At 37.8% G+C, this 21,861-nt stretch overlaps 1 protein-coding gene across 1 annotated transcript in view; it reads left to right on the forward strand.

Moving 5' to 3' along the window:
• Nucleotides 1–21,861, forward strand: part of MYPN (myopalladin) — an 85,635-nt gene that overhangs the window by 15,216 nt on the left and 48,558 nt on the right. Inside the window, exons 2-5 of the mRNA XM_070432854.1 lie at nucleotides 707–1,612; nucleotides 14,969–15,144; nucleotides 18,134–18,185; nucleotides 21,636–21,750. Of these exons, the coding sequence (XP_070288955.1) occupies nucleotides 708–1,612; nucleotides 14,969–15,144; nucleotides 18,134–18,185; nucleotides 21,636–21,750 (1,248 nt within the window). The 5' untranslated portion in view covers nucleotide 707. The remainder of the gene's footprint in view (nucleotides 1–706; nucleotides 1,613–14,968; nucleotides 15,145–18,133; nucleotides 18,186–21,635; nucleotides 21,751–21,861) is intronic.

The raw sequence follows: 21,861 nt of genomic DNA on the forward strand, positions 1-21,861 counted from the left end.
CCCATCTTCCTGTCTCCCATCTTCCTTCTTCACCAATGTTAATTTAAGAGATATTTTAAAATATAGGGTCTAACTCATATCTTTATAGAAATTAAATTAGTTATACCTTATTTGAAAAGGCTAAATCATTATAGTTTTCAAGAGCAGATTAAACCTATAAACAACAGCGAATTTAAGCAACTGTTTCTAGTTTTCTTAAAACAAAACCATTATTTATTTTCATTAGCTAGGTCAAGTTTATAATTTCACTAACCAATTGAGATTATGTTGTCAATGTCTTTTAATTTTTATTATTTTATTACATTCAAGGTAAAAGGGAGAGGATGGAGAGCAAATCTCTGTGTACGAAAGTGCTTTATAAGTAAAAGCCCTTACCAGATATTATCAAAATTATATTTAGAAATTTTATTTAATGTTACTATAGCTATAGCATAGCTTTCACAGTTGAACTTACATTTAAAGAATTTAATAAAGTGGTAACACCTATGTTTTTATTTTCAATTTCAGTAAAATCTCATTCAGTTTCTCTTCATTTTACAATTTGAGAATAATCTTTAAGTCTTCATAGTAAATTTTGTAAAAGTATCAAAATTAGGCAATTGTTTATTTCAAGCTTTACGTTCTTAGGAATCAATCATGCTTTAGTAAACATAGACTTACTGTTCTCTGGAAATGATCCAAACTTATTGTTATTATTTTCTCACAGCATGCAAGACGACAGCATAGAAGCTTCTACTTCCATTTCTCAGCTCCTCAGAGAGAGCTATTTAGCAGAAACCAGACATCGGGGAAACAATGAGAGGAGCCGAGCAGAGCCTTCTTCCAACCCTTTCCATTTTGGCAGTCCTTCTGGAGCTGCAGAAGGAGGAGGAGGAGGCCAAGATGACCTTCCAGATCTTTCAGCTTTTCTGAGCCAAGAAGAATTAGATGAAAGTGTCAATCTGGCAAGATTGGCGATCAATCATGACCCTTTAGAGAAAGCAGATGAAGCTCAAGCTAGAAAACGTCTTTCTTCTGATCAGATGAAACACCCATCGAAACCAAGTTTTGACCCTAACTTCCGCCAGGATAACTCTCCAAGTCCTACCAGCTCTATCGAGAGCCCTCAAGAGGCAACGAGGCCACAGTATAGTTCTGAGGCTCAGTCCAAAAAACTATTCTTAAATAAGGCTGCTGATTTTATTGAAGAGCTGTCCTCCCTTTTCAAAGCCCATAGCTCCAAAAGGATTAGACCCCGGGCCTGCAAAAACCACAAGAGCAAATTGGAATCTCAAAACAAAGTTATGCAGGAAAATAGCTCCAGTTTCTCAGCTCTATCAGAAAAAAGAGAAAGATCATCTGTTCCCATTCCCATCCCTACAGATACTAGAGATAACGAAGTGAATCATGCCCTTGAACAGCAGGAAGCCAAGCGGCGTGAGGCTGAGCAGGCTGCCAGTGAGGCAGCTGGCGGAGACACCACCCCAGGGTCTTCACCGTCATCCTTGTACTATGAGGAACCTCTGGGGCAACCTCCCCGATTCACTCAAAAGTTATGGAGCAGAGAAGTTCCAGAAGGAACCAGAGTACAGTTGGATTGCATAGTGGTAGGAATTCCACCACCTCAAGTAAGGTAAAATGCCCCATGAATAATGCTTAGTAATTGCTTTCCATCTACCATGATTCTCCTAAGTTTATCTTTTAAGTAAGTGGTTTCAAAAATTATATACTGCCTTTAAGAAAAACAGTCAGAGTTTAAAGCAGCACTGTCCAATAGAAATATGATGTTAGCCATATATGTAATTAAAATTTTTCTAGTAGCCACATTTTTAAAAAGTAAAGACTGAGAAAAATTAACCTTTTAAATGTACATTATTTGACCAGTAAATGAAAACATCATCATTTCCACATGTTATCAATATAAACATTATTTATATGATATTTTACATTCTTTTTGTCATACTAGGCCTTGAAAATCCAGTGTGAATTCTACAATTACAGCACATCTCAATTTGGCTACTACATTTTCTTAGGAAATAATTAATTTACATTTAGATTTTATGAAACCTATAGTTTAAAAAGTAGATTGACATGCACAAGTGATTCTAAACCTACTTAAATTTTTTGTAATATTCAATTTTGTAAAATTGAGTTGATATCAGTTTTTTTAATTAAAATTAAATATAATTTAAAGTTCAGTCCCTCAGTTGTAATGGTGACATTTCAAGTGCTCAATACCACATGTGGCTAATGACTATGGTATTGGACAGCACAGGTCTACAGGCTAAAGCTTTAAAAAGAAAGTATTTTTTTTAAAAAAAAGTATTTTTTTTTTAATTTTAAAGAAAGCCAAATAATCGAATAAAAGCTGATAGAATAAAGATAAAATAAGGATGTTGCTAAGGTCAATTTACAGATTCATTTTACAGGTAATGTATTTATTATAAACTTTTTGATATCAGCTTAACGAATACTATTCTTCCTAATGTCCAAATCTTTCCCTAGTATGACAGATGAGTCCATTTTTATGTGCCTACCACTCAGCTTTTCTGTAAAGCAGATGAAGCCTAAACTTCAAGGCTCCTCATTTGCATAAGCTATCCCTAACTTTGGGATCTAATTTTATTTTATTTTTTTATGCAGACCTTCCACATTTATGAGCTTCAGGCCCCACAAAATGTGGATACAGCTGTAACCCTATAATACTATGTGAATAATGTGCTTGAAGTGTATTACTTTTGTAGAGAATTACCGGTATTTAGAGTCCTGTAAGAGTTACTTTGCTTCTCTAATACCTAATTACTACTAGAATATGACCTCATTACTATTTAACACTTATTCTAGGTATGTAAGCAGTTCCTCATCTTTTTCTTAGAGAATATTCATATGATAGGACAGAAATAGTATTAATATTAATAATGATTTTATTTATATATGTCTATTGATCCAAAGAATTCTAGTCCAAAGACAAGACATATTCATATATAGAATTTTGCTTTTCAAAGGCAATGTAAGGTAATATTTGAATATTACTCCTACAATGGAATATAATTTCTATACAATTATCTAAATGACCTCCTTGAGGGCAGGGATTTAGTTGTTTTACCTATGTATCTTGAGCACCAAGCACAATTTCTGGCCTAAGAAATGTTGAGGAAACTAATGCATAAAGAAAGAGGAAGACAAGAAACTCAACTTAGGTTTGAATCAGGAGTGAGACAGTTGGCTTAAGATGTGGTAAATGGTTGAAACTGAACCACACAGGACAGTGTCTACCCTTCTACCCTGAGTGTGCCTGCTGATACTCCCGGGACTCTGGTGAGGTGTCATCACAGACTCTTGATGGATACCAATCAGTGACATCTGGTGAATCTAAGTAAGCTAGTGAGCACTCAAGTTTTGGTACACACACAATTTACTTAGATTATCCAATCCAGTAATTTCTGGACATAGATTGGACCCAAAAAAAATTAGACCAGATCATTCCAAATTCATTCTCCCCATTTCTTGACTATGACAATCTCAAACAACAACAAAAAAGAATTCATGCTCCTATGAGAACAATCAGCCAGGAAGAGCTGTAAGATCCTATCCCCCCAAAACAATATAATCTGGTGTTCACTAAAAAACTACTTAGCCCCGGCCAGGTGGCTCAGTTGGTTGGAGCATCATCCCATTCACCAAAAAGGTTGTGGATTCCATTCCTGGTCAGGGCACATACCCAGGTCATGGGTTTGAAACCTGGTTGGGGCGCATATGGGAGGCAACCAATCAATGTGATATTTCTCTCTCACATCAATGTTCTCTCTCTCTCTCTCTCTCTCTCTCTCTCTCTCTCTCACACACACACACACATTCTGCTTCCCCCCACATACACTTTTCTCTCTCTCTCTAAAAATCAATAAAAAAATATCCTAGGGAGAGAAAAAAAAAACAATTATAAATTTACAAATTTAAAAGTGGAAAAAAATGTACACAGCTCCAATGAAGCAATACTAACTTTACCTGGGAAGAATTTCTTTACTGTTAGAATTCATACCTGAATCCCAACCACTGGTTTGGTGCCAGGAAGTTAGTTGGTATTCACTAAATATTTTCTAAATGAATTAGTATCTAATTTAATGACTGCAATTATATTTAGAAAAAATTTAGAGGTTTCCAAATAGACTATTAGCTGTCATTATTTTCCTGAGAATAGAATTTACGTAACTCTAAGTAAATGTTTATTTAGATTTTACTGTGCGCTCAGCACTGTGATCCAGTGCAATGACAGAGACAGTATAGATATATGTCCCTTGCCCTCAAGGAACTTGCTATCCAATTAAAGAAATCATCCTAATTTTTATAGTCTCAACCATAAGAACTATCAGAGAAGGGGTGGAGGACTAAAGAAGTCAAAGAAGGCTTCAGAGACGTATTTGGGTTTTAGTTAAGTCTTGAAGAATGAGGAAGATTTAGGTAGAAATTTACTTATTCATTTATCCAGCAAATACGTATGGTCTTACTAAAGTGACTCACCAGGAGCACAAAACAACTGTGTGTTATTGGAGGTCAGGGACCTCGTTTTGAAACCAAGCCTAAAACTATTCTGAGAGGGCAGCTCAAATTTAAAAGAGCAATCAGACAAATGTAATCAAAACATTATAATATTGTATAATATAGGCTATAATAGAAGTAAGTATAGGATGCAATGGCAACTCAAAGTAAGATATGATTACTTTGCCTGGAGTGCAGGATAAAGAAGAGTTAACACAGGAGGTGCAGCTTCAGTTTGAAGAGACCAAGGGTGGAAGAGGAAAGCAAGTGCAAAGGCCCAGAGACCAGTGTTTTCAGGGAATTACAAGTACTTGGCTATGTGAGGAACTTGGGGTAACAGGTGAGAAAAGATGAGGGAAAAGACTGAAGAAGTAGACAGAGAGATAGTTTGTTTTAGGCCAGGTCCACTCAACATGTTCATATGAAGATACAGACACTGGAATTGCACTATTTTTATGTGACAGGAAAGGGACTGGTCTAACTAGAAAAAAGAGTGGAATCAGATGATTTTGAAGAGCCTTGAAAGCAAAGCAGAATAGTTTAGTCTTGGTTGCAAAACCAAGTGGAAACCATCTATAGTTGTGTATAGGAAAGTAACAATATGAAAGGGAGCATTTAGGTAGAATTAATCTGGAATAATGAGTAAGATCAGAAATGAATAGAGCCATGAGGCTACTAAGGAAGCTATCCCAGGCATCGAATGCTCTGATAGGACTGGCGTGGGGGCACTAGGAAAACAGAAAAAAGATGTGAGTGAGCAATATATACGTATAGGAGAAAAGAAATCAAGCTGAACTGGTGATTGATTAGCTAGGAAGGAAAAGTAAAAAAATATTTACTCCACAAGTTTGAAGCTGTGCACCTGAGATGAGGTCACTGGCAAGGACTGAGAAAATGCAAGAGGTGGATGATTTATGGATGAGTTTGATGACTTGAATGTGAGCAGATGAAGGGACCATATCCAATAGGCTGTCGGAAATGCAGGACTGAAGGTCAAGTGAGAAGGCAGTGGAACTGGGAACAGGCCAAGATGACCTGGACACTAGGAAAAGCCTGACACAATATCTTTATAATTACAAAAGGGACTAAAAATACAGGTAATACTTGGAACTAACTTCTAATAGTGCTAGACTGGAATGGTATTTTCCAACCTTCTTCTGGCAGTAACTCCTCCCACTTTTCTTCTCACAGTAAGTCTGTTTACATGTTACCCAATACATATTTCACACACACACACACACACACACAAACACACACACACACTTTTTTTAAAGATAAAATGGGTGCTTTGGGAAATGAAGAGGGTTGGGTGGGGAGGCCCTCCAGCCCCTACCTGCTTGCTTACCACGGAAATGAAGACATCTCCATAGAACCCAGCAGTGTAGATTTTGATCCACAGGATTCATTTTAAAATGCATTAAAATAATAATGAGACATTTGGGGTTGCCATATAGGAACACCACAGGGAAAGAGAAAATCACCCTTTTGCTATTTTTTCAAGGAAATGTAATGTCTTTCTGGAAACTCAGGTCTAACCTTGTATCCATGTGCTCCTGTGTATAATCAGTATTTTACTTATGTTCTTGTAACCCTAGTTTAGCACATTGAAAAATCATTTTTGCATATCTTTGTTGATTTCCAAGTGAATTGGGTAGAAAATGCTTTGTTTCGTAGGGATGGTATTCTATATCACTCGTGTTTTTGAAAGCTTGTTTATCTTAGACATAGGTTCATTGGAGGATTTGTCTTAGAAAATGAAATACATTCATGCGTTACCCACAGATGAAAGAGTCGACAGGAATTCACAGCAAATGGCCATGATCCTTTTATATATCATGACTCCAAATTCTTTCCCCAGGAATGTACAGCTGGGTCACACTAAGTATGTTTGCTTGTACGCAACCTTCTGAAGCAGCACAAATTTACCTTTTATAAATGTTGATGTCTGCTTTGGCTGTTAAATTTTGCTATTGGCACTTCTGGACCTATGCTTTCTAGTAGTGTGCTGAGGAAATAAATTAGTTATAAAGAAAAATATCTTCATCTTAAATAGTTTAGGAGAATTCTTTAAAATGTTATAAGAAATTATACAGGTGGGCAAAAGTAGGTTTACAGTTGTGACTACAAGAAACACAGTTTATTCTTGTATTATTATTTATTAATTATTGTATTATTTTCCATGTGAACAACTGTAAACCTACTTTTGTCCCACCCCGAATATGTAATTATCATGTGAAATATTATGTAAATATTTTTAAATATTACATTATTTAGGGGCTTTTTCTTCTTTTTGGGGAAAATCTAGATACCTTCCTTTATTCATTAATCCAACAAATATTAAGTGCCAATAATGGGACATGTACTGTTTTTAGGCACTAAAATTAAAACAGCAAACAAGAAATCTTCCTGCTCTCATGGAGCTTAGACTCTAGGAAGGAACACAGACAATAAACAAAAAATTCACAAATTATTGTATAATTATAATTGTGATAAATATTATAAAGGAGAGGCATATAGCAAATGGACCAAACCTTGAGAGTATATAGGGAAGATTTTTCTGAAAAGTGGTACTTAAGCTAAGACATAAAAGAGGACTAGGAGTTAGCCCAGCAAAGTGGGGTGTGAGGAAAAGTGTTGCAGGGTGAGGGAACAGCAAATTTGAGCTCTTGAGGCAGCAAGACATTGTTCACTTAAAGGAACTGAAGGAAATGGCACCAGAAGATAAAGAGGAAGTGATTTGAGATAAGTTTAGAGAGGGAACAGAGGCTAGAGTTTGAGAGGTTCCAAGAACACGCTACTAAAGTAGGTCCCTGGATCAGCCCTGTCAGCGTCACCTGGGACCTTGGTGGATATGCAAAGTCACAGGTTCCACCTTGGACCTACTGACCCAGGCCCTGTAGGAGTGAGGCCTATACATCTGTATTTTAACAAACTGCTGTTTGTTTTTGTGCTGAGCATTTTTGCAATTTCTTCAAAGATCTCCTGACCTGGAGGGACCTCCTCCCAACCCCCAGAGACCTCCCGCTGCTCAGTTCCTTGACCCAGATGTTGCAATCTCCAGTTAACATTCTAGCACCTGCTCCTTAGTCTTTACTCCAACAGAACACCCCTCACAGACTGTGTTGCAGTCACCTCACCGTTGCACATGGTCCTTTGAGGCAGGATGTATTTTGAGATTCAAAACCAGACTAATTTATAATCCTAAACAATATTGGTACAGAAATATTTACAGGTGAAATGACAAAAATCCTCGATTTACATTAAAATAATCCAAGGTAGGGAGAAGTGGAGGATATAAAAGAAACACATTTGCCATTTGTTGATAATTTGTTGAAGCTAAGTGTGCATGGGGTTCATTAAACCAGTGTCTCTACTTTGTATATGTTTGGAAGTTTCCATAATAAGTTTGTAAAAATGATATTAATATTTCATGTTTTAAAAATGTTATATAAGTGGAATCAATGTATATATTCTTCTCTACTTGAATTTTTCCCTAATGCTAATTCACTCGTTTTCATTGCTATTTAACTGCAGGGGTAGAGGACATTGATGTACATTTTGCATTGCCTCCAGTTTCTTTTTCCTAATATGAACAATGTTATTGTAAACATTCTAATATATTCTCCTGTGTCTTATATTTCAGTTGAGCTAGCTAAGCCCTCCTGTACAACGTTGACTAGAAGTGGTGATACTAGGTACTATAGTCTTGTTTGTGATCTAAAAGGAATAACTTCCATTTTTCACCATTACGTAGGATTTTGTTACAGTTTCCTTTTGATTAGATATTTTATGATTTTTTAAAAATCATGAATGATATTGAATTTTTTCTGCTTTTATTGAGATTATTTTATGATTTTCTCCCTTTTATTCTGTTACTATGGTTAAGAACATTGATTTTATTATGATAAATAAAACTTGGAATTCTTGAGACAAAGGCAACACTATAAAAGAGGCTCCAAATTGAACAAATAGAATTTATTCTGAAAGATTAACATAGCAAATAGATGAAAAGAAGAAACTTACTTTAAACATATAACATTGGAAAAAATCAAGTATATTGCATTAATAACAAAACTAGAAAATGTAATATATTCGTTTACTTATTTATTCAATAATAATTTATTCAGTACTCACTATGCATCAGGAACTATTCCAAGCACTTAGGATTCATCAGTAAATAAAGCAAAATTTCCTGACAAATTTTATTCTAGATGAAGTGAAAGAAATAAACAATAAACAGTATATTTAATAAATAAGTGAATTATACAGTAGTTCAGTAGTAAGTGCTATGAGAGAAAGAAAAGGTAGGAATTCTAGAGGGAGAAAATAAAAGTTTTTAGTCATCCCTGCTCAAAGTAATTAGTCCTTTAAAAATTATTTTAGGCTATCGCCCTAACCAGTTTGGCTCAGTGGATAAAGCATCGGCCTGCGGACTGAAAGGTCCCAGGTTCGATTCCGGTCAGGGGCATGTACCTTGGTTGCGGGCACATTCCCAGTAGGAAGTGTGCAGGAGGCAGCTGATCGATGTTTCTCTCGCATCGATCTTTCTAGCTCTCTATCCCTCTCTCTTCCTCTCTGTAAAAAATCAATAAAATATATTTAAAAAAATAAAAATAAAAATTATTTTAGGAATTATTCTCAACTTCACATTTATTCATCCTCCCTCTTGTCTAAAGTTGGCTATGTGGTAAGGGGTAGTCTTGATGAGTTTATATTAGGCAACTATTTTATTTATGCTTTTCTTAATATACCAAAAAGGTACCACTCAGAAAAATTCAGATTTTAATAAAAGTTAAAGCATAGACAAATCCTCCTCACTGGTACCTCCATACTCCTATCAGTGGGAAATAGCCATTGGATATGAAAACTTGTTAACTCAGTTAAACAAGACATTCAAAACACCAAATTCCATCATGAAATCCAGCATAACTTTGGGTCCTGTTAGAAAACATTTAATATCATCAGACTGTCCAATTTACTCCCGTTGCACTCAGTATATGAAGAGTCGCTCTGGTCAGGGAGAGAGTTGAACATGTCCGTAAGTAAATACACTATCTTTTAGCTGTTTCAGGCATTGTTAGATAAAGATGGTTATAGACAATCAAGGAAAGAACTTTTCCAGACCCCAAGCCTTCTTAAAAAATGAAACAGACTTTAGGCTATAATAATCCTAATTTAAATTCATTCATTTAACATGTATACAACAAGCACTTTTTGGAGCATCTAGAATGTGCCATATCTGGCCAAGAGCTGGATAAACAAGTGGTAAATGGACATGATCATCTCTGCCCTGTGGTATTTATTGTCCAGTAATGGGTGTGTGTGTGTGTGTGTGTATAAATGTATAATTATAAGTGATATACAGGCTCTGTGATGGAAATGAACATGGCATTAGGAGAGGGAACAATAAGAGGTGGAATAGGGACACTGGAAGGGCAAGAGCTGGACTAAAGAAAGGCTCTGAGTAATCATTCTTTTAATGAGCATTACTGGTGAGTCAGAATAACACATTCAAATTACACTTAGAAGTTTTTAATGTGCTAAAGCAATGAGTCATACTATTTATTCAAGCCATAGTTTAGATAAAAGAGTAACCTAACAGCAGAATGGTGGTATGCAACCCAAAAGTCCAGTTACATCTGAAAAATGTGTCTCCTCCATGTCTTCATTCGTAGGCTTGTAGCTAGCCATGTTAGCAGATCTGGTGAGCTATCCTTAGTGCATGAAAGGTGGGCTCTTCTTTATAATCTGGACCTGCCCTATTTCCCCAGATCAATGACTCATTTCTTCTGAGTCATGAATCACTGCTATTCTGTAACTATCATGAGGATTTGGCATTCTAAAACACATAGCTGGGCCAGACCATTTCTATGAAAGCATTCCCTAACATGGATAGCCGTCTCTTTTTGTCCTTACCCTCAAAAGTCTTAGGATAGCTGGGTCAATTTTAATACCTTTTCAAAAGGCAGCCTGACCGGTGCATTATTTTTGAGTGGGTCATGGTGTTAAAGTCAGAGTGATGTTACTGACTGTTCTTTGGGGTTGGCTGAATTCATTCTGGCTGTCTGAGCAAGGACAAAAGTGCTTCTGACAGAGAGTTTGGGCATTTGAATCATTCCTCTTATCACTTCCTGGCTGTCCAATTGCTCATGGATGTTTTCACTCTCATTTTTGTAAGGAAGAGAAATGTTATCTAAAGAAATGAGATAACCTTATAATATTTATATAAGGGAAGGTATTTATTTATTGGTTTTGAAATATTTAAATTTGCTTTTCCAAATTAATACAGGTAGATTTCATAAAAAGTTGAATATTAAAGAACAGACCACTATCAACTCTTTTTGCAATTTCCTATTTATTTACCCCTAGATTTCTAAGTGATATGCCACTGGTTCTTAACCTTTTTGTTCTCAGGACTCCTTTGTAGTCTTAAAAGTTATTGAGACCTGCCAAAACCGGTTTGGCTCAGTGGATAGAGCGTCAGCCTGCGGACTGAGGGGTCCCAGGTTCGATTCCGGTCAAGGGCATGTACCTGGCTTGCGGGCACATCCCCAGTAGGAGATGTGCAGGAGGCAGCTGATCGATGTTTCTCTCTCATCGATGTTTCTAACTCTCTATCTCTCTCCCTTCCTCTCTGTAAAAAATCAATAAAAAAATATTAAAAAAAAAAAAGTTATTGAGACCTAAAAGAGAGAGGTTTTATCTATGTGGTTTATATCTGTAATTATATTAGAAATTAAAACTGAGAAACATCACCCATTAGTCATTTGGAAAATGAGTAATGCAGACCTTCCAAATGTTGGTACATTTTTTATATGATAGTTTTTAAAAATCACATTTGTTAATATGATAATTGATTTCATCGAAAAGTCTAAGTATTGGGAAGCCCTAAACTTACTGTGGAGGATCCAAGTTTTCCAAATCTCTTATTTTTCCTTGAAAGCTCAATTTTTTTTATTGGCGACAATTGTTACAGTTTTTTGTACTTAAAATGTTATCAGTCATTTGTACTGGAAATGACATTTTGAGAAAATGACTGCTGAATACCCAAGTCTGAGAAGCCATAATTTGTTAGTCACTCTTCAGTACCTAGTTCAACTAAAAAAATAAAATAAAATATCACACAAGTGCTCATATCCAATAGAGATGCTTTATGCTACTTCCCATTTCACCATCCAGAATGTTAAAAAGACATGGACTTACCCTGACCCATGTAGCTTAATTGTTGGGTGTAGTCCCATACACCAAAAGGTGGCGGGTTCTATTCCTGGTCAGGGCACATGCCCAGGTTGTGGACTTGATCTCCAGTAGGTGGCCTGTAGGAGGAAGCCGGTCAATGATTGTCTCTCATCATTGATGTTTCTATCTCTCTCTCCCTCTCCCTTCTTCATTGAAATAAATTAAAATTAAAAAAAACAAAACAAAACATGGACTCAAGGTTGAGATTTAATAAAAGTAATGATTTTTCTTGCTTCATCAAGGATATTTTTAAGTAAAACCGGATTTTCTTTTTTAAGATTGCGAGTGTGATGGTAAAGAACACAACGACCATTAGTCAATGTTGACAGCACCTTAATTTGTGTTGCACCAGCAATTTTACCCATTGTGACTTTTGCACCATCAGTGTAAATGTCAACATGTGAAAAGGCAAATGATATCTTAGTATTAGATGAAATAGTTTTGTCTTCACAGAAAGTGAAATACACTTTGAGAACCACTGTAATACTTAATCTACTGTTGCTTGCTCTGCTGATATTAGCTATTTTCTATTGACTTCCTGTTCCAAAAGATGGTGGTTTAGCGCCTCTTCACTAAACAAGCACCTCTCTTGTTACTTCCTGCATTGCCTCAATATAATTATAGCATACTGTTGCTTAAAAAAAAGAATGTTTACCTTTCTGTTACTATGTATTATTCACTGCTAATCCAAGTATGGAAAAATGAATGTTTTGTTTTGTTTTAATATGTTTTTATTGATTTCAGAAAGGAAGGGAGAGGGAAAGAGAGATAGAAACATCAATGATGAGAGAGAATCATTGACCGGCTGCTTCCTGCATGTCCCCAGTGGGGACCGAGCCTGCAACCCAGGCATGTGCTCTGACAGACTGGGAATCAAACTGACCTCCTGGTTCATCGGTCAATGCTCAGCTACTGAGCCACTCCAGCTGGTCTATGTTTTTGTTTTTGTTTTTTTAATTATTGATTTTTAGAGAGAGAGGAAGGGAGAGGGATGAAGAGATAGAAACATCTATGAGAGAGAAACTACATCAATCAACTGCCTTCTGTACACCCGCTGGGGATCAAGCCCCCGATTGGGAATTGAACCAATGACCTCTTGGTTCATGGGTTGACGTTCAACCATTGAGCCACATTGGCCAGGCTGCTGGTACAACTTTTTATTTTGACCTGGAGTTGATTACTATCTTGCTTTTTTATCTACTTAGTTCTGTGGTCCCATCACAGATTTGTCTCAATTCTCCAATACATTTGTAAAACATTTTCTAAATATTCTGTTCCCTGCAGTTAAGTCATCGGGCCCGTTTGTTTTTCCCTAGAGAAATCCCTCCCACAGCCTTTCTTCCTCTTGCTCCAATGGAGCCAGCTACTCAGCCTTTATTCCGGGGCATCCCCTAACTGAAGGGAGAATGTGATGAGCTGTGGGAGTCTAAATGCTCATTTCCCAAACTTGAAATAAATTACTCTCTTTTGAGCCCCATGTCTCCTCCCTCGCTGTCAGTGTTTCCACATCCCCAAACTTGGATCTCCAGATGCTGAAACTTGCTGGGGTTCTGATGCACAGATTGGCTTCTTTCGTTGACATCCCCAAGGCACTTGGTTTCTTGATTTTTCAACTCTCCCACATTGCGTACACAATGCTAACACTCTATACCAGCGGTTCTCAACCTGTGGGTCTCGACCCCCTTGGGGGTCGAACGACCCTTTCACAGGGGTCGCCTAAAACCATCAGAAAACACATATATAATTACATATTGTTTTTGTGATTAATCACGATGCTTTAATTTTGTTCAATTTGTAACAATGAAATTGGGGGTCACCACAATATGGAGAACTGTATTAAAGGTCGCGGCATTAGGAAGGTTGAGAACCACTGCTCTATACCCACTGTTTTAACCTTGCTGTTAAAATTTTAACTGTGTATCTTGGGGTTCTTTCCATCTCCGTACATAGTGATCTTTATCATTCTCTTTATAGAGCTGCATAGTGTTCAATTATGTGGCTGTACCATAGTTTATTTACCAGTCCCCTAGTGATGGACACTTGGTTGTTTCCAATTGTTTGCGCCTTAAATGAGTAACCTGTACATTTGTCGTTTTTTTTTTGTTTTGTTTTTTTTAAATATATTTTATTGATTTTTTACAGAGAGGAAGGGAGAGAGATAGAGAGCCAGAAACATCGATGAGAGAGAAACATCGATCAGCTGCCTCCTGCACATCTCCCACTGGGGATGTGCCCGCAACCCAGGCACATGCCCCTGACCGGAATCGAACCTGGGACCCTTCAGTCCGCAGGCCGACGCTCTATCCACTGAGCCAAACCGGTTTCGGCCATTTGTCGTTTTGTATGTATCCAAGTGTACCTGAATGATAGATTTCCACAAGTGAGATTGTTGGGTCAAAGGATAAATGCATCTGTAATTTTGGCAGTTGTTGCCATAGTCCTTTCATGGGAGTTGTACCATTTTACATCCCTGCTAGCAGTGTATGAGAGTGATCAGACTTTTACACTTTTGCCAATCTGTTACATGAGAAATGGCATTTCCCTGTAGTTTTCCTGGCCTTTCCCCTTATTAGGCACCTCCACATTTTAAACATTTTTTAATGTATTATTCTGTGTAAACTTCTGGCCAAAAATCTAAGTTATAATAAAAATTTCTAACTTTAAATATATAGAATTAAAATAAAATACTATAATTTATAGAAATATACTTAGGTTATTTGCCAGAGTTGGGCCACTCCTGGGTGACTATGACCCATCCTCCTTACTTTGATGATTCAAGGAACTAACAGAATAATTTTTATTTAGCTAGGTCAGATGAAATTTTGTAGAAAGGAATGAACACACTCAACTCATCTTCAATTAAGCTAAACTAGTACTTAATGCATACTGTAGAAAGCTGTAAGTCTTTTTAGGGGAAGCCAGGTTCCACATCAGAGACCCTGCTCTTCATGGTCGGCTGTATTTGTTTTCTCATCCATCTTCTCACAGTTGTATCATTCTTCATAGAAACCACTTTCTAATTTCCTGAGTAAAGGGGCAATGTGATTTGAATATTGCCAGGTCTTCTCATTGTTACAATTAAATTATACCATAATAGTGGATTGTTTAATGTTCTCACTCTAAGTTTGTCACACTTTTCTTCTTAAGGAACATCTGAAGCCATCTGTTACTAATTCTCACATTTCAGTCATGTCCCATATTCCCTTCCTTGCAGGTGGTATTGTGAAGGCAAGGAGCTTGAAAATTCCCCAGACATTCATATTGTCCAGGCGGGAAATCTGCACTCACTGACCATTGCTGAAGCCTTTGAAGAGGACACAGGACGCTATTCCTGCTTTGCTTCTAACATCTATGGAACAGATTCAACTTCTGCTGAGATTTATATAGAAGGTAAAGCAAAATACTCTTGGAGTATGGCATAGACTGGTAAGACATATAGTTATAATAAATAAATATTTATTGAGGGCCTATTCTACACACACCCTCCTAGGCAGTGGGGATAATAGCAGTGAACCAAATAGACAAAAATTCCTAGGTTCATGGAAAGATGGAATTTACATTGTAATGGAGAGACATAAAGTATATGAGATAAAAAAAACAACAACAAATAAAATATAGGATAGGTGTGTGTGTTGGGGGTAGGAAGCTTCCCACATCAACAAGCAATTCTCCATGACACCAGTTGAATATCCTACAATTCAACTCAACTCTTTTACCAACTACCTGGAGATAGTGTCAGATCCAATACGTTAAGGGCTCAGTGCTATAAGATTGCTCCCACTTTAATTCAAGTGCCAATCACAAGTAGTAGGTCCCCAGATTACCCACCATTTCTGTCTGGCTTGGCTACAAATCTGAGGTTCCCATAACCCCCAACTCAGGTTCAATTAATTTGCTAGTGTGTCACAAAACTCAGGAAAACATTTATTTATTTATTTTTAAATATATTTTTATTGATTTTAGAGAGGAAGGAAGAGGGAGAGAGATAGAAACATCAATGATGAGAGAGAATCATTGATTAGCTGCCTCCTGCATGCCCCCCACTGGGGATCAAGCCCACAACCCAGGCATGTGCCCTCAACCGGAATCAAACCCGGGACCCCTCAGTCCGCAGGCCGATGCTCTATCCATTGAGCCAAACCAGCCAGGGCAGGAAAACATTTATTTTTGATAAGCAGTTTATTAAACAATATGATAAAAAATACAGATGAACAACTAGACGGAGAGATAAAGAGAGTGAGGTCTGGGAGGGTCTGGAGCATAGGGGCCCTGTCCCAGTGGAGTTGGGGTGTGCCACCCTCCTGATGTGGATATGTTCGCCAGCCTATGGGTGTTCCAAGCCCCATCCACCTATACATACTACAATGTCTAAGGAGGCTTCCTCGGGTAGGCATTTTTTGCCCCTCTTCACCTTCTGGGTTGTGGGGGGTGGGGCTGAAAATTCCAAGCTTCTAATCAGGGCTTAGTCTTTCTGGTGACCAGCCCCCATCCAAGAACCAGAGAGGAGCTGACCCAGTTATCTCATTAGAACAAAAGACCCATTTAGAGCTCTTATCACTTAGGAATTTATAGGAGTTTTAGGAGCCCTGTGTCAGGAATGGAGTCAAAGGCAAAAAACAGGGATACTCCAAAATGCTCATTACTTAGGAAATTATAAGAGTTTTAGGGGCTCTGTGCCAGGAACCAGGGGTAGTGACCTATATATATTTTTCTGTTATCTCACAGTATATATAATCGGGGATAGGAAGTATGAGTGTGTGTGTGTGTGTGTGTGTGTGTGTGTGTGTGTGTGTGTTGTGTGTAAGCTGCAATTCTAGATAGGGTGATCAAGGAAGACCTCACTAACTAGGTGACACATAAGTGAAGACCTAGAGGAAGTGAAAGAGCGAGCCACAAGGATATTCAAGAGAAAAGAACTCTGGGCACAGAAATCCACAGTGCACTGGCCCTGAAGTAGCAGTGTGCCTGTCTTACTACAAAGAGACGAGCAATGTGGCCAGGGTGAGGCAAACAAGAAAAAAAGGATCAGGTAGGTCAAAAGTTCAAGATGGGCTCAAGATGGGAGCAGGCAGGTGAACACATTATAAGGGTCATTTGCAAGGTCATTTGCAAGGACTTTGACTTTTACTCTGAGGTAGATGAGAAGCCATGGAGTACTCTGAGCAGAGATGTGACATAATCTGACTTAGCTTTTAACAAGGTCACTCTGGTTCCTGGGTGAGAATATACCACAGAGATTCAAGGGTAAATGATAGGAGACCATTTGGGAACCTTAGAAAGGCAATTGCATCAGCACAAAATTTATATAACTAATTTTAGAGAATAAATCAATTTATGTTCCTTACATATCTATAACGTTTTGTTCCCATTTATCTCATCCCTTGGTTTTTTCTGGGAACCGTTCTTTAACACTTTTATCAGCTATAATACCTTATGTAGGCCTTGGTTTCAGCACTAAAATAATGCATTATTATGATTTAAATGCCCATTTATGAACTAGATTGTAAGGTACTGTCTCATTCTTCTATATCTCCAATATAGTGCCAAGTTCATAGTGGGTATCTGATAAACATTTATTGAATAGATTGTGAAAAATGATGATAATAGTGAATAATGCATGAATAGAAGTGTGTTGTATGTTTTCAATCTCAAAATTTTGGAGAACAATAAATGCCTCCAGATTTAGCTCTGATAAATCTTCCTGGAATTTACTGTATTGAGAATAAATCCAGGATCAAAGTTCTGGAAACAGTGCTGAGATTGGATCGCTGATTTTTTTTCATTTTATGGCAACAGAGCTTCAAGCACCCCCCCTCCTGAGATGAAATGTGACTTGTTAATATTAGGACTAACGGAAGAGCATCCACCTACATCTACAATGTTTGGAATCCATTATAATCCCTTCTTTTATTTAGTCTGGATAGGTCAGTAAGAGGATTTATGGACACCACATTAATGTTTGCAAAGACTTTTTTTTAGTCCAAAGGCATCAGCAGGTGTTTTATATAAAGAACACTTGGAATTTGGACCAGTTAATTTGAACACTATCACTAATTAGCCATGTGGCTTTGAGCAAGCTCTTCAACTACTTAGGAATCTATTTCCTCACCTGTAAAAGTGGGTGTTTGTTAGTGTAGGGCAGATACGGCTCTTTGGCCCCGTGGCATGGGCCACGAAGTTTCAATCGCACTGTATGTGCACGCCCGCACATGGTATTTTGTGGAAGAGCCACACTCAAGGGGCCAGTTTGCCAACCACTGGTGTAGGGGATCACTGAGTTCATTTCTATATCTGAAATTCTATAGGTCTTCAAATGCCTAGAAACCAGTTTAAGAAATTATCATCTTAAAAGTTTCATGTCTTGGATTTATTTTTTCAGGGGCTTCTTCTTCTGACTCAGAAGGGGACCCTAACAAGGAAGAGATGAATCGGTAATTCTAATTTTGCTTAAGTCTTGCCTAGACTAATTTTAATATTCCCAGTATTTTACTGTTATTTAATTATTGCTTTTAATTAAGTTATTTAAATATAGGCTTTCTTGTTTAAAACAGTTAAAAGAGGGAAATATACAGGAGGAATAAACATACTCTTTCCACATAGGAGGTTTTCCAATAACCATGCAACCCATCTGCATCAGTAACTTTGCTAGTGGGTTTTTTAAAAGTTCCCTTTAGAGTTAAAAATTGGCTCTCCTAAATTTTCTCAGTAAATGTGCAATTATTTGTGCAAAATAAAAAGGCCATTTCCAGCACATTAGTGAAAAGTAATTGTGAATTCAAGCTTCCCAATCTTTTTTAAAATATATTTTTATTGATTTCAGAGAGAAAGGGAGAGGGAGAGATAGAAATATCAACGATGAGAATCATTGATTGGCTGCCTCTTGCACACCCCGTACTGGGGATGGAGCCCACAACCTGGGCATATGCCCTGACCAGAAATTGAACTGTGACCTCCTGGTTCATAGGTCAATACTCAACCACTGACCCACACTGGCCAGGCAAGCTTCCCACTATTTTAAAAATGAGATATCACCAATGAAGTATCATCACACCTATATATACAGAGCGAAAAACACACATCCAGTGATTCAAAAAACTTTATGTTTTCTGACTAAATAATAATACTTACAAGAACACAAAACCTGGTGATTCTAAATTATTTATGCGAATGATCTGGGCAAGTGACTTTTTTGCTGAACAATTGTTATGAGTACTGAACAAAGTTACATCTATCTATTCATTACTTTCCACAACCATTGACTAAGCACCTACTCTACACCAGACCCTTCATTAGATGCAATGGGTACTAAGAAAAATCAGATACTTCCTGCTGTTAGTCTAGCAGGAATGTAGTATATAGCAATGAAATATATAGCAAATATAGCAAAAGGTATATACCAAGCATATAGACAGTAAGAGTAATAAAGTGTAATAAACGGTGATATAATTATGTACAAGGTGTAAAAGACTTGGCACAAAGGGCTCTGTGGTTGAGGAGGAAAAGAGAGATCAGCAAGGGAGACCTTCAGCTCAGGCCTAAAAGAACAGTAGGTAGACACCCCCAAATAAGAAAGGAAAGGGCGTTTCAGGTGGAGGAGGCTGTGGAGAGAAGACCTGGGAACTGGAAACAGAGAGAGAGCCATTCTTTGAGACTACCTGAAAAAAGTGGCAGTATTTGGAAGACTGGTTAAAGAGCTGTTAACCTACAGGGGGTAATTACTCCATTGCTCCTTAAGGGCAGAGATCATGTCTTATTCTTCAAAATCCTTTGTGTGCCTACCTTGAAATGATAACTTGCCTGTAGCTTTTGTGCAGATATGAAAATTCATAGCCAGAGTAAATGATTTCTCCCTTTAACTCTCTTCCTTATTCTCATGGCTTCAGTTCAGTTCCTCCTTTGTTCCTGCCTCTTTATGCCAGTCACCGCCTTATAGGTGTTTCAGCCTTTTTCTCTTTTATAGTTTCCAAATACAACCAGTTATTCTCCAAAAGATCATTCTGGTCTTGTCATTTTTCTGACTTATAAAAATTATCCATGGGAAAATAAAACACAAAACAAACAATAACATTTTTTAAAAATCTTAGCATGGCATACAAAGCCTTATTCAGTAGAGTATCAACCAGCCTTTCCTACCCTCTCCTCCTCCACTCCCCCACCTCAAGCTCTCTAGACTGCTGCCATCTCACTCAAACAATGTATGTTTCATTTCACCTCTTTCTTCAAGCTGTTCACTTTGCTAGGAATGCCCTATCTCCTCTGCCTGGCCTTCAAAACCTCGTCAAGTTCTATAATAAACTTCTCCTCTATCGCACATTTATCACTCCCTCCTCAGGGTTCTCATGACGCGGTTACAAGCCTAATGAGTGTGAATTTTGATATACATACTTAATAAGTAAGAAATAACTCATTTGTTTATTTTCTTTCCATCTACTTGTAATAGTTAGGGTTTAGCTTCAGTTATGTGTAATAAAGACTCAAAATAATAACTTAAATAAGACGTTTATTTCTCATTTATATAAAAATATGGATTTAGCTAGTAAAACAGCTCCACCTTCCCCTGCGTTCCAATCTACTTCCAGCTTCCTGCTTCATCTCATTCTATGGTGTAGCCTCATCTTCTTAGTCTAAAATTGGAAGAAATAAGGGCATGTTCTGTCCCCTTTTTAAGGTCATTTCTCTTAAATCACAGGCATCACTGACCCTCATATCCCATGACCAGAAAGTAGTCATGTGGCCACACCTACCTTCAATGAAGTTTGGGAGATACAGTGTTTATCTGGAGTAGCCATGTAAAGAAATCAGGGGTCCTATTACTATAGAAGAAAAAGATGGATGCTTCAGAGACACTGATAGCCTCTGTATGACCACACAATTCTGCTTCTGAGACCCCAACTTGCCTGGTTAGGAAAATATTTAATCACCCATTATTGGATGTCCCCTTCCTCCTCCACGACTGTGGAAAGCTCCTTGGGATATGTATGTATTTAATATTTGATGTTAAACACTGCTCTATACATCTTACATGAGTTATCTTATTGATAACCCTCACAAAAATTCTATGAGGTAAAAATTATTATTTCCCCATTTTAGAGATGAGGAAGCTGAGACAGACAGAGGTAACATCTAAACAAAAGGGAAGCCCATTCTGTCATCGGTCATCTACCCCCTCCCCCCAGGGTATTAGGGAGAGGTCCGTGTCCCAGACCTCAAAGCCCCTTCAAGTCCAGTCCTTTGTTGCTTTCTGATATGCTTGGGTGCTGATATCTTTAGCAAGAGTGGGACTCTTTAATCATAAGGGTTACATCCCCTCTGGACTCTGGTTCTCCCTCTTATCAGGTTCTCTGGCAAGATCCACAAAACTAAAATAATCTCCCCTCTGTAGCCTCTTCGAGAATATTTCTTGGCTCTGTTGCCCTTCAAATAATCCCTTTAATTTGTATAACTTGAAGAGCTCATTGACTCAGGCTGTTTCTGCTTTCTGCCACGCCCAAATCCCAGAAGCAAAGATTTACAAAGCCTGGCCTTTTACTTGAAATGGATGGGGGAGGGAAAATAAAGAGGGCAAAACAAATCTCAAAAAATTATCTTCTGCACATGCTCCATCATAGCACTCGTCTGGATCCTCAGTTGTGAATATGCACAAGTCCCCAGCTTGGCTGAGAGCAGCTAACACAAGGACAGGAATGATATCTTGTCATCTTCCTGTTTACATGTAATAAAGTGTGTAGCAGAGAAGCCCTCAGTAATGGCTCGTGGAATATTGTTGACCAAAGACTTGTATTATGTCTAACTATAAGCAGGGATAAGTTACTAACTTTGCTGAAATAATTTTCACAAGCAATGATAACTCTGTTTTTATAAAAGTTTTAATCATTTCTCAGAATCCAGAAGCCAAAAGAGGTGTCACCCCCTCCCACTACTTCTGCAGCCATTCCTTCAGCAGTACCCCAAGCCCAGCATGTGGTGGCCCGGCCGAGTGTATCAACCATCCAACAGGTACAAAAGTCTAAGGGAAACACAAGTGCCATAGTCTGTGACAGGCAGGCACTGTGACCATGACCATCTTGTATGGCATGATCATGTTCTCTGTTGCACCTTCATAATGAC

This window comes from Myotis yumanensis, unplaced genomic scaffold, assembly GCF_028538775.1.
Source record: "Myotis yumanensis isolate MYYU_CA2020_CCGP unplaced genomic scaffold, mMyoYum1.0.hap1 SCAF_13, whole genome shotgun sequence".
NCBI classification, from domain to species: Eukaryota; Metazoa; Chordata; class Mammalia; order Chiroptera; family Vespertilionidae; genus Myotis; species Myotis yumanensis.